The following is a 13,301-nucleotide window of genomic DNA, read 5'->3' as shown; positions in this document are numbered from 1 at the left end:
ATAATTACCCCAAAAGTGGCATTTTTATTACAGCAGACTAATGCTCAAATTGAAGATGCTAAATTATTCTCTTGGCAAGCAAAGAGAAATAGAGAAGTAAGATTTGGCACTGAGAATTGGTAAACTGCAGATGGAAGATCAGTGAAATTTCAAGGTAATGGGTAATTGACAGTCAATTACTTGCCAAGACAAATGTAGACTTAAGGTACCTTTCATCAAGTGAAGCATGGTTGTTTGCAGTGCAGCTTTCAGTATGGCCGCCGTTCTCAGCTTTTCTCTGAAAAAGACAGCCCTTTGCCTTTTCGTTATCTTTGTACCATCACTATTGCCCCACAATCATTATAATGCTGCAGAAAGTGTGGTACTTGAGGGCATTCCTAGGTTAGACTGTCAAGTCACTTTATATAGGCTATAGTGGCTGTACAGTTGAAACTTGATTTAACGAAGTGATGACGACGCTCGAATAATTTTGTTATATCGGGAAGTTAGTAAAATCGAGAAAGGAATTTTTCAGTCTCTTGAAATCTAAAATTGTAACGTAGCGACATGCAAAAGCTACCGCGGCATTGTATTTGCCGCTAATCCAGTCATCTGTCGCATAAACCGTGAAATAACAAAAGCAACCGCTGCCGCCCCTACCGAGGCGATGTCGGGTCAGCTGTTCCGTGCATGGGAATGGTGTACAGCCTCGTCAAAATAAAGCTAGGGATGTGACCATGGCACCTAGATGTTCTAATGCAATAGCTTTAGAGCGCACGCTCAACGAAGAACCCAACTGTATCAAAATTAAAGAGAAATCATTTTTTACTCATTTATTTCAGGAAAAACATTGTTAAATGAAGTTCGGCCAAGTTTGCTTCATTAATTTGGGTTGGTGATAACGCTGAACCCTATCGACACCTGCCGATGAATGGAAATTTCTTTGTTAGATCGGGAACTTCATAAAATTGGGTTTCATTAGATCCAAGTTTTAACTGTATTTGGCTGTAATAGTGTCATGAAATGCATGAAAGAAAGACAGGCTCCCAGTATGCACTTTGTCTAACAATTTTTATTTCAGTGTATAAATAATGCACCCTCAAGGACTCTCAAGTTAAGTTTTAGATTCTGTAGACCATGGAGGCCAATGAAATTCTATGTACAAATACAACTCTTGTAAGTACTGGATTGCCAATGACATCAAAAGGTTCCCCAACTTTCTTCCCATTTGCACTTTTATGATTGCAAGGGAGGGACAAAAACGCCAAGGGAAACATTTGCCAAAAGGCGAAGAACAGACCAGATGGCGGCACAAAAAAAGGCTTCGCAAATCCACAGAGGACATTTGGCATATATAAACAACACGCTTATGGTACAATATTTACAGCACTGAAATGCTATGCAACAAATAATGACAAGTCTGCTAATAAAACTAGTATGAAAAAACAGCTATTAAAAGCTGCAAGATGGTACTTATTTAAGACAATAAATCATGCCTGACTGTGGCATTGAAAAAAAGGGGGGGGAGGGGGAGTAGGCAGGCTTTTAAAAAATATTAGCATTAAAAAAATAAACAAATTCAAAGCAAGAAAACTGGCCAATAAACACAAAGCCACGCTGCTGACTTGTTAAACACAACAACAAAACAAAGGAACGTATTGGCTATGCAAGAGTATTAGCCCCATAGAACTGCCACGGAGACATTCGAAAGCAATCCTGGTGGCTTCGTGGCAAGCCGAGGTTTTTGTACAGTGGTGTTTTTGATAGTGATAAAAAATATATGGACAAGACATTTTTCTGTTACTTTATGTGAAAAACCTACAAGATAAACTATAGCTACTGTGCTTAAATATGGATGAATAAGTTAATAGGTGCCACTCGCTAGCAGAGAGCATTAAAGCTCGCTGGGATGGAAGCCAACTGTGAGCTAGTTTGCAGCGTGCCATGGCACTTGGCAGCTACATACCACAAGGGTACTAAGAAAGAAATCAATAGGGGCGCATGAACATTAAAAATGTTTTTTACAGCTAACATCTCTAATAGCTGCTCCTTGAAATTTCGATTTTTCCCTGAATAGTTTATTTATAACCTAAACTTGCATTGGGAGGAATTCGCATGTCCTTTACAGCCGGTACAATTAGAAAATTATTTGAAAATTGCACAGTCTCGATTTGTAATCTGCAAGCACTTAAACTGCCAGACTTGATGCAGTGCCATCCTTACCAAATTTGCAATAAATTCAGTTCCAAAAGATTGCTTGCAAACCCCTAGAAATCGGCACCGTGTGCCAATGCCATTCACCTCCACACTTCCCACAAGCCCTCCAGCAGCACTGCTCCACAAAGACGCACTACGAGAGGCGGAGGCACAGGTTTAGCCGACCAGAAAGAGCAAAAGAACAAATATACAGGGTACGAGTGGCAGGCCCACATATGGTGTTGGGCACTAATACGTGACATCTGTATTACATTGAACTAACAAAAAAGAAAAGAAAAAAAATTAACCAGCAGGATACACTCTGACTCTTACTCAAGCTATTCTCCGGCCACACAAAGAAAACTCTGCAGACAACCCAGAGCTTGCACCCTTTACAAAAATGTAGAAAGGCATCCAGAGCACTCACAATAATGATCGCAAATGGCAAGCAAGAGATGTGCCACACATTCTCAGGCTCACCTGGACTCTCCTCTTCCAAGTTCCAAACCCACCACTTCCAAGAAAATGTGCCAACAAATACTGTGGTGCAGTGCACAATGTGCCCACGACACAAAATGATCTATACAGCCTGGCCCCCAATATGCACAGCAACACAAGACCTCTGCAACACAAGGCCAGTGGCATACACTCTATGTGACAGTTGGGGAGAGGAGGAAAAGGGGATGTGGTGGAGGGAACTAACAAAACAAATTCCAGCCACAGCAATATCTTTGTGACGGGCACGTGAGGAACACTGGAGCAGCTGAGCCGCCCTGGGAACATTTGCAGAACATTGCACAAGATGATAACGCAGGCTGTAAGCAGCCATGATCTGTGCAAAGTCAAAAGCAGAAACAGAAAAGAGTCCAGCTCTAATGAAGAAAAAGGAACAGCGTAATATGTTATATAAAAAGAAGTGCCTGCTAACCTGCCTTTTAACAAATTGAGTATGTGTCCTCGGAATGATATGACATGCGAGCAGGGATGGAAAAATCCAGATGCTACAAACAGAAAGATGGAGAGTTGGTGGGACTATGGCACCACTGCCAAGGGCACTTGAGCATGCATGACACGCCCAGGACCCACACACTACGAATGTGTTTCGTGGCATCCTCCTCGAGCATTCTCCAAGCACAGTAACAGCGTTGGAACAAGAGCAAATGACAACCATGAAGTGGCATGATGGAATATGTTCAAAATGTCTGAGGAATCATTCTAATGCATTGTTGTAGCTAAATTACAAAGTTGATGCTGTAAGTGTTCCCATGGAGCTATGTATCTGTAAACTGCCAAAACTAAACTGGTTTCAAGATGCGAGACCCCAAGAAGACTATAGAAAGTTTGGGGATGCACATGATAGCCTGACCTGATTGAGAAAAAAGAAAGTGAAACACTTCAGCTTTATCCTGCACCCACGCACAAACAGAAGCAAAAGAAAAAAAAAGAAAAGAAAGAAGGGTCAAGCCACACTTGTAAGAGGTTTGTAGCAGAAAAATAGCTATGACAGATAAGGTGCAACTAAATCTGACTCAATATGGCCAGCCATATTATTATAATTGCAGACAAAATGCAGCAAACTATACACACCCTACAAAAACAAAAGTGCATTATGAATCACAGCCATAGTGCTTTTGCAAAACGGAAACAAAGCATTCACACAAACTAAAGCTGATAACAGTTTAACAAACAAATGTGAAGCACTCATCACATTGCATGCCAAACCCTGGGTACAAAGAAACGATAAGAACACTTGTTAGCCTAAGCTCTACATACATGAGAGATCAGTGGCTGCCACTTCGAAGTTTGCCACAGGGTATCCAAGAGCACTGAAGATATTTTGAAACTTCCTATGAGAAGCCGATAAAAGCCCAAAGATGGATTTAGAAAGGATGCCACTTGATGACTAACACCCAGTGCACTTCAGATTGTCATTGTGCACATAATGACTTGAACACTGTAGCTGCATTTACATGAACAGAAGGTAGCGCCAATTGGTGAGCACAGTTCCAAACTGTATATTTTTGGGACACCAAATTATGCACACTGACAAACACGCACACACATGCGCACACACACAAACTATTAACATTGTTCCCCCCCCACACACACCACGTTCTTCACAACAGTTCACACATGTAACACATCCAGGTTGTGCAGTAGACAGCGATTAACAAACGAAGGTCCACAATTGTCATGAAACAAGATTGTACATGCATACAGGGGCACCCTGTGCTGGGCCATGACATCAATGATGAGTTAGCAAATGTCCTTTTAGAAGACACCCTGGATTCAGCCTTGCTGCCCAAGAAAAACTGACCCAAGACGTAAATAAGCAGCAATGAACATCAGTTATGGCCCTGACCTGCCCCACAAGCATCCCCCTATGTACATAAAAACCATGCACACGGCATTGAAAATAGTGCAGAAAAAAATGAGTGAGAGAGTCCCTGCCCACATTGAAAGGTCGAAATATCAATGGCCCAATGTGTTGCCCAGAGCACAGCATAAAAATAAATTAATTAAGATTATAAAAACATCTGACAGGAATTTTTTTCACCTTCCCCCTCACCTCGCCACACAGGCCCTTTCACAAGACATCTAAGTTGTGAAGGGGAGTAGGTGCGGGACGTTGGCAGTCCAATTGAAGTTCTCATCCCCAACTTCACAGCCATTTCTTTCTGCTTGACTAATTTAAATATGGCAGGTGTCAAACTAGCATCCATTCAAGCAACACACTGAAGGCCAATTTCATCAAAGCAAGGAGGACGGGCAGGGCTACGGCATCCATAAAAATCATGAAGAACAGCATCAGTAGTGGCAGCAGCTGAGGAACAAATAGAAGCAACAAAGTAAGATGCTGAGGAAACACACCCATGGTGAGCTATACCACACAATAAGTGCGCCAGTTGTGTCCACACTGCGCACCAGAATCTGCACTTTCTCCTCTTTTCTCTCTCTCTTTTCTTTTTCTTCCTACTGCCTAAGTGACAGCAAGAGCGTGGATGGTTGCACTGTCTCTTTCTTCGCGGCAAGCAAGGCGGCACGTGATGGGCTCCCATCCTAGGGAGACGAGGGCAGCGAGTGGTCGGAGCTGTCCCCCAGGGAGTCGGCGGTTGTGGCGTTGGTCGGCTTGTGGCAGCTGCCGCCGCCGCCGCCGCCACGGCGGCCAGACCCCAGCATGGTCGGCCGGAAGTCCGGGTGCCGACGAGCGTGCTTGGTCAAGTGGTCGGAGCGCATGAAGCGCTTGCCGCACAGCGGGCAGGCGAACTTCTTCTCGCCCGTGTGCGTCCGGTGGTGACGCGCCAGCTCGTCGGAGCGCGCGAACCGCTTGCCGCAGTCGGGCCATGTGCACGGGAATGGACGCTCTCCTGCGCAGACGACAAAAGAAAGAGTAGAACCGAGGTTAGCGTGCAGGTTATCGTTCGATGATAGTTTACATGTGCGTCGACACTGTCTCATCAGATTTAATGAAGCACTAACAATTAGCGTACGGCTGAAGTACCAACAGAAGAAGCCAGATACTGTGGTTGCCGTAAAGGTGTCCCCTCGAATATTTTAAACCATCCAAAGAATACAAGTGATGAATTCCATTTGAGGAGTTCCTAACACCATTGCGTGTATTGAAGTAACAGAGTTTTTAAACCGCATTTATTGCAGATATTTATCTGCAAGAGCAAATAGAAAATCACATTTTTAAAATATTCGCGCTGAATCTAGTGCACATAAATTTCCCACCAACAACAGAATCGGTGCGATTTAACGGTGGTGCGGTTCCCGTGAGAACATGTCCCCATGACCCGCGAGCACCATCCAAACATTCAAAACGCACACAGCAAACGCAGGATGCGGCCGCAGTGCCGGACACCCGAGGAACGAAGAAAGCGCTCCGGAAACAGGCCCGCCCAGCGAGAGAGAGCACGAATTCGAATGGGCGCGGGTTAAAGGGAAGGAAAAAGAAACACGCACGCAAGCACGGCACGCAAGAAACGGCCCCTTTGTCGTCCTCCGAAAACCGGAAGAGCCACGAACCGCCAAGAGCGCCTTTTTTCCTAAGAAAGAGCCAGAGGCGAAAGCCCTCCGCCAGGACTTGTCGCGTCCGTCACCAGGGGACGCCACACTCCCACGACGGAAGAAACGAAATGAGCGACACGCGCGAGCCCGCAGCGGCGACCTCCGAAGCCTCTCCGCGCTGGGAGAAAAAGCGGGCACCGATCTTTCTGGAGACGCGATAAGTGCGCGCGGGTTAAACCGCGCGGACGCATGCTGATTTCTCAAGCTCCCAATGCCAGTGCGGGCGGGCAGGACGTCGTCCGCAACCCGCTGGCGCGCACGGGAGCGACCTTCGACTGCAAAGGTAGCGGCGTCAGCGCTCTCGGGGCCTTTGGCACTGGCACGCCCTGGGAGGGTGAAACAAAGGCACTTCGCTCCGCGCCCCGTTTCGCCGCCCGGGCCCGGAGGAGAAAGAAGGGGCGTGGCACGGGCAAGTTTATTTTTGAAGCCGTTTAGCGAAGGCGACGCAAAACACGTTTCGAAACGGGCGCGACCGCGGGCCCGGATCGCTCTTTCGACGACAGTGCGCGGGCCAGCCAGGCAAGGGTCGCGTACCGCGAACCTCGCGTTGTCCTCCCATCCGTCCCCAGTGCGGGAGGGAGGGGGGGGGGGCAGGAAAGATGCTGATGCAAGGACGCCGGGACGAAAGCCAGCCGTGCGCTGTTGCGAAGCCAGAGAGACGACAGCCAAACAGCGCGTCGGAAAATACACGAGCAATATGGCGCAAAACAAGTCCGGGCAGGCGCAGCTCTAACCCGACACAAGACGCGGGGTGCCCCACCCACCCACCTCGTTTGATACCATCAGCAGCGCGCTGCGCTTTCTCTCCCTCTCGGCCACCGGCGAATCGCCCTGCTGGAAAATCAAGCGGAACAGCAGAAACGCAGCCGGCACAAAAGCTCGCAGAGCGCGCGCGCGCCCGCTCGCCTTTCAAAGCGCAATCAGAGCGCGGATTGCGCGACGTCGCGGAAAAGCGGCGGCCGAGCTTCGAAAAGAAACGCGGCAGCGCTCCCCCCTCGGTGGGCAACGGGAGAGCTGGAAACGGATCGCCAGTTTCCTCAGCGGCACAGTCGGACAGTTTGCCGAGCGGTGCTGGGCGCCCCCGTGCTGCCGCTAAATCACTTCGGAGATGCTTTCGCGCGGCGCGATGTCCGCGGCGTCTCACTGGGGCGACAAACTGGCTTAGCCCCCAATCGACGCGCCACTACTGCAAGCGAAAGCCCGGAAGCACACGCGTTTTCTTACTCGCTTGAAGTAAGAAAAGGAGAAAGAAGGAAAGAAATAAAGAACTTCCTGGGAACCCAAAATGACGTACGAGAAGAAATGCACTTCCTGCGAGTAACACCGCATCGGCTCAGCTCTTCGCCATTGTCAAGACTATCAATCAAGTGTGAACTCCGAGCGCAGCGACAATAGGACAGTAGGCTAAGATTATATATATATATATATATATATATATATATATATATATATATATATATATATTAAACGGGTGGGGGCATCAAATTGAGCCTTGAGACACAGTTGCGATCCTGGTATCCTGGTGTTTATGTTAGCAAAAAGAAGGGAGGGGGCAGCGTGTGGGCACACCGTGACCCGTCAACGCTTTTTTCCTTTTGCTTTGTCTTTCTTTTCACGTCGCTTTTGTAAGCCAAGTGACCGAAACTTGTAGTCGAAAGGCCTGCTGTCAGTTGTTAGCATGGCGCGAGGTGCGGGCCCGCACAGAGATTTAGTTGTTGACTCTCGCGGCGTAGGAGCAGGTAAAGGATGACACATTTGACCCTCTCCCAAAAATTCGGAGAGCGAGGTCCTCCGCCTTCGACCACAAACACCGCGAAGAACATGAGCGCTATAATCCTCTTCCTCAATCCGTATATTTATTTTTCCCTTGTGTATAGACAGAAGTATACTTGCAACAGATAAGTTGCGTCAGACTCGCCAAGATTGAATGGAAAACAAAATCGCTCGTATGTGCGGCTCCTAATGTAAGGAGCCAATTCTGTGCCCATAACGTGCAGCCTAAGCAAGCGTAGAATATTAAAGACTATGTACTCGGCGGGTATCTTTTAATGCGCACCTTGCGAACACGAAATAATGAAAAAAAAAAAAGCAATATTGGAGGACGCTTAAGTTTCGCCTTTAAGAGTGGAACGCGATAGATTTCAAAGATCCTTGACTTCATGTCACGCTTCCCGGCAACCGAAGCTTTCTTGCGGTTGAGTGTTGTTGCAGGGAACCGAGCTCGGAAAAGTGGTTAGTGTTCGAGTTTCTGCGTAACAGAATTACGTTTTCTGGCATATTCAAGTTAAAGACCGACGCTATCATCTCTGTAGGTTGTGTGTAAGTCATACTTTACGATTTTTCTGACACATGTTACTTTTAGGAGTTCAATTATTTCAGTAAATCATCTGCACCATGATGAGGGCCTGCGTTGTTGTGGTTCGGAATGATTGACCGCCAAACATCCGACATCGTTTTTTTTTCTTTTCTTTTTTTGTGAGACAGGACCGTTAACGCTATCGCATTAAACCGCTACGGCCGAGTTCAGCCTGGCGCCACGTTCAAACAATTTTGAGCGCGGTCACCGATAGCTCGTTCTCAAGCTCACACAAAACAGGCATTGCGTTTTCGACGGCACGCAAGCGACAATTTCCTCCGACGATAGGCGCAACTGTTTTATACAGGTCATCGATGGTGCTTGCTTAAAAAGAAAAAAAAAAGTTCTCTAGGTGCACCCGCTCACGGGTCGACGAATGCATTGTAAACGTGCGAGTTTACGTGGCGATTACACGAGACGCGGCCCCGCCTCCTTCCCATGGACCAAAGTCATCGACCACCGCACGTCACGAAGCTTCTCCCTCGAACAATTCGGTCTGGAGGGGGGGGGGGGGCAACCTTTGCAGGCGAAGGAGACCCGACGGCAAATTTCGTCGCCACCGCCCGCCGGAGAGGCCTCAACAGGTCGGCGACAACAGGATGCGCGGCTCGGTCGTGCGCGAAGCACGTGCGGCAGCCACGGCCGCACGTGGCACGGAGGAGGGGGGCGCCCCCCCCCGCCCCCCCGGGCGGGCGCGGTCGGCAGCATAGCCGGCTCGCGGCGGCAGCTGACGCGCGTCCGTCGACCCACATGGTGCCAGGTGGCGCGCACCTATTTAAACGCCAGGAGGAGGGAGACCGGAGGGGAAGGACAGGTGCGACACCGGCAGGCAGATGGTGCCGACAGCTGCTGCCAGAGGCATCGAGGCAGCAAAGACGTCGCGCGGGCGAGCCTCCTCACCCGCCATTCCGGTCGCCGTCCCAACCGCAGTCCGACGGCGGCGCCTGGCCGGCGCTGTCGACGTCCCCGCCCGTCCACTCCGGCAGGGACGACTTCGCCTGCACCAAGGGGGCCCGCTGATTCACCGGGAGCGTGTGCCGTGGGCAGGCGCGACCATCCGGCGCGCGGCGCCCCAAGTATATGAAGCCCGGCAGCACGGGCTTGCTGCCAGCGGAACTCTCGGCAGCGACAGTGCCCCTCATCGAACGCGGCGGGTTGCGGTTTTTACTGGCGTCGAGGAATGTTCGCTTCAACGTGGTACCGCTACTGAAGCAAACAGGCGACATCGTCCAAACAAACAGCACCTCAGCTAGCACTCCTACCATGCTTCCTGCCCTTTTTTTTTTCCTTGACTCCTCCCTAACGTTTGCGATCAAAAGAATCACTATCTCTAATCATCATATTGAACGCGCGACTTTCACAACATACGCAAGCGGACCTTCGACCATACATCTACAGGATACGACCGCAGTCGGCGGCAACGTCTCCACAACCGGAAGCACCGAACGCTGCAGGTGCGGCAAAGGTAACCAGATGGGGGGCACACAAAATCCATCGCGGCCAACCCGTTCCCCTCGACACGTTAGAGGTCGTCGACTTGACCGGAGCCGCTTGCCCCGGCCAGGCAGAGTGACCCCCACCGGGCGGCGGCTCTCCTTGGAAAGACGCCCACCCGGCGCGTCGACGCCCACTCGCACACAGGCGAGGCAACACCACAACAATCGCCGCTATCTGCTCGGCCCCGACGCGCGCAGAGGAGAGAAAACGAGCCGGCGACGCGAAGGCGCGCGTTCGTGTCGCACTGCTCGCAACCCCCCCTTTGGGACCGGGGGATCGGCCGCAGGTTGAGTGGCCGCCGCTTCGGCAGCTTTCGTCGGTGCGATGGCCCCCGAGGGCGCCTGTATCCACGCGCAACCCCGGCCGCGATAAAACGGAAAAGGTCAATTGCATCGGCGCAACCCGTCACGAACCCCGCGCAGCACGCCCGGGCACGTCGCGTCATCGAGCCGCAGCGGCGGGGAACAACCGCGCCGTGCTGCTACGCACGGCGCGCCCGTCCGTCAACAAAGTTGCACCAGACTCGCGCGGATTCCCGCTCGCGAAGGAGCGCCTCCATTCTGGAAGCCCCGCCAAAATTTTCGGCGTTACTATACGTAACAGTATTATCGCCCTAAAAAGTAAAAACGAAAAGCCAGATTATCGTTAAAAGAGCCGGGAGAAACCGAAAAAAGAAATGCGAGAACTGATCGGCGCCTAACACCAGTGGCGGTGCAAAAATGCGGAGCGACGGTGAACCGACAGATGGAGACCTCCTTCCGCCGCCGGCATTCGCCGGGAGAAAAGGGGGCCCACAGGGGTGCCACACCCCTCGCCTCCTCCACACACACCACCAGCTGCTTCGGTCACGAATCTCGGGAGCCGTCGAGCAGCAAACTGCCCGACTTCCGCCGGCGAAGGAGAAAGAAACAAGAGTAGTGCCAAGCACCACCGACTTGGCCGACTCAGCCAGCGCACGGTGGGAGAGCAACGAGACAGAAAGACGATCGAAAAAAAAACAGCCACTGCAGCCTCTCCCACGTTACACGCACCTCCGGTCCAGGTGTCGTCCGCCGGTGCGCTCACTCCCGACGGCTCCCAGCACCTAACGTCTCTCTCTCTCTCTTCCTTGCCTGCCTTCCTCCTCTCTGCCTTTTAAATCGCTGCCGCGATTCGCGTCCATTCACCGCGCGACCGAACCGACAAACAAGCCTACGCCCCCTTCTTGGGGAAGCAGAGACAGTCGGCGAGGCACCGCCTGGGGCCGCGTCGGTGCCTTAAGCTAGGCTAGGCTAGACCTGTGCGGACGAAGTGTACACCTAAACCGCGGCTCCGTTGGCGCCCTATAAAACACACAAGGATTTAAACGAGAGAGAGAGACAGTGAGTGAGTGGGGCTCAGGGGACGAGAAGGGAAGCCAATGCGCGTCCGTGGTTCCCCACCGGGACGCAGCCATTCACTCACAACGACGGATCACAATGCGCGTCCTCGTACGCGTTGGCGGCGACCAGAGAAAACGCGGCCTCGGGGTCCAGAGAACGGGAAGGGCCGTCATGAATGAATGAAACGTAACTCGGGCGCTCCCCGCGGGTCTGAGAAGAACGACTCCCCTGCGCGTCGCCTGAGAAACACGGTGCCCCATTCACATGCGCGGCGGGAAGGAGGTCGAGGGACCGCCCCGCGCGAGAACGGCGGCCACCTTGCAGGTTCGGAGAAAAGAGCGCATCACGTTCGGGAACCGCCTGGGTGCGAGCCCGCGGGCTCGGTGCGTAGATGGGTAGCAAGCAGCACCGCGTTGCCACGACGAGGTATACGTAACGGACGCCCGCATCCCCGAGAGACTGAACCGGAAGCGGGTACTTGCGCAGCTCAAACGAGGACCCCCTGCGGCCATGACTGCACCCCCTGCAGTGCGCGTCTTTCAACGCTTCTTCGACTCGCCAAGTCGGGTCTACGCAGGACGGTATATTTAGGAACCAGCGGTTACACGTGGAGAAATCGAATATAACCACGTGATGCACAACTGCCTGTACACGATACTGCAAGGTCAGAAAAGAGTAAGGCACCCCAGTTTTTTTTTTTTTCCGTGGAGAGTCGGTTTATGCTGCTGCTAGTTCGAATTCCGATAAGTTCGACGGAGACGGACTACTGCAAGTGTGCTAGTTAGAACTTTCCCAGCTAGCCGCTTTCCGCATTAATAGATTCGCGCATGCAGCATATGCGTACACGCAATTATGCCACCGTCATAATGGGCGCACGCGCGAAGACATCACACTTGCGGCTACAGCGAGTCCAATAACCATAAAATAAGGGCCTTCAGAGCTGACCCGCTATTCCGGGAAAAGACAATTTTCGGGAGACAAAACAGAAACTGCGAGGACAATAGCAGAAGGCCGAAGGTTGCCCTTGCTTCGCCACCGTGGCGATTTAGGGTAGCGTTGACGGTGCGCGTCCACTTCCGTTTCGTTTTTTTCGCAGCCAAACGCGCTCTGCGTTTCTGAAGACCGTCTAAAGCACTTCGCGCGAGGCATTCGACATACATAGCGGGGCCATCAGGACGACGCTGACGCCGACGGCTCCGCCAACAGCAACGGTGCGAACGCACCTATAGAGACTCCTATAATTGTTATCGCGATGAAACGGGGAAGCCATGTGGATGTACCCACTTCGGAGGCATCATCCTCTTGCCTAGAACCGTGGGCCGATACCAAAGGTAGTGAAGTGTGAGTAAAAGAGTTTTAAAAAAAAGTCATTGGCCCGAAGGGCGAAAAGATGCAGCAGCGATGGCCATGTCGATGTACCCACTTCGGAGACATCATTCTCTTGCCTAGAACCGTGGGCCGATACCAAAGGTAGTGAAGTGTGAGTAACAGAGTAAAAAAAAAAAAAAAGTCATTGGCCCGAAGGGCGAAAAGATACAGCAGCGATGGCAAGGTTTGGTGTCGCGCGTGAACCCTTTGGACATACACTGGGGGCGACGTGTCGGCGCGACCCGGAGCACAAGGCACGAAACGCGGGTCGTTGCGGTCGAACCGAGCTGCCACCCGCAGAGCAGAGGCGAAGCAAGTTTCCGCCAGCATCGAGCGGCAAGGACCTGCTGCTGTTAGCCATCGGAAGGTAACCAAGTCGTGCCCCGGGGATCCGCGGCTCGCGACGTGAGCGACGGTAATTAAATCGAACGCCAATGAACGGGCCCCGCCAACCACACCCTGCGACCTCAACC

The 13,301-nt window shown here is 51.4% G+C and overlaps 1 protein-coding gene across 1 annotated transcript in view; it reads right to left on the bottom strand.

Moving 5' to 3' along the window:
• Positions 1–1,033: 1,033 nt before the first annotated feature.
• LOC142571994 (uncharacterized) overlaps positions 1,034–13,301 on the bottom strand; it is a 34,880-nt gene continuing 22,612 nt past the window's right edge. The window contains exon 2 of the mRNA XM_075680765.1: positions 1,034–5,543. Coding sequence (XP_075536880.1) covers positions 5,236–5,543 — 308 coding nt within the window. The 3' untranslated portion in view covers positions 1,034–5,235. The remainder of the gene's footprint in view (positions 5,544–13,301) is intronic.

The sequence above is a fragment of the Dermacentor variabilis genome, chromosome 2 (genome assembly GCF_050947875.1).
Source record: "Dermacentor variabilis isolate Ectoservices chromosome 2, ASM5094787v1, whole genome shotgun sequence".
Classification (NCBI taxonomy): domain Eukaryota; kingdom Metazoa; phylum Arthropoda; class Arachnida; order Ixodida; family Ixodidae; genus Dermacentor; species Dermacentor variabilis.
Note: the sequence above shows the minus strand (reverse complement) of the source record. Positions and strands in the feature narration are given on the sequence as shown.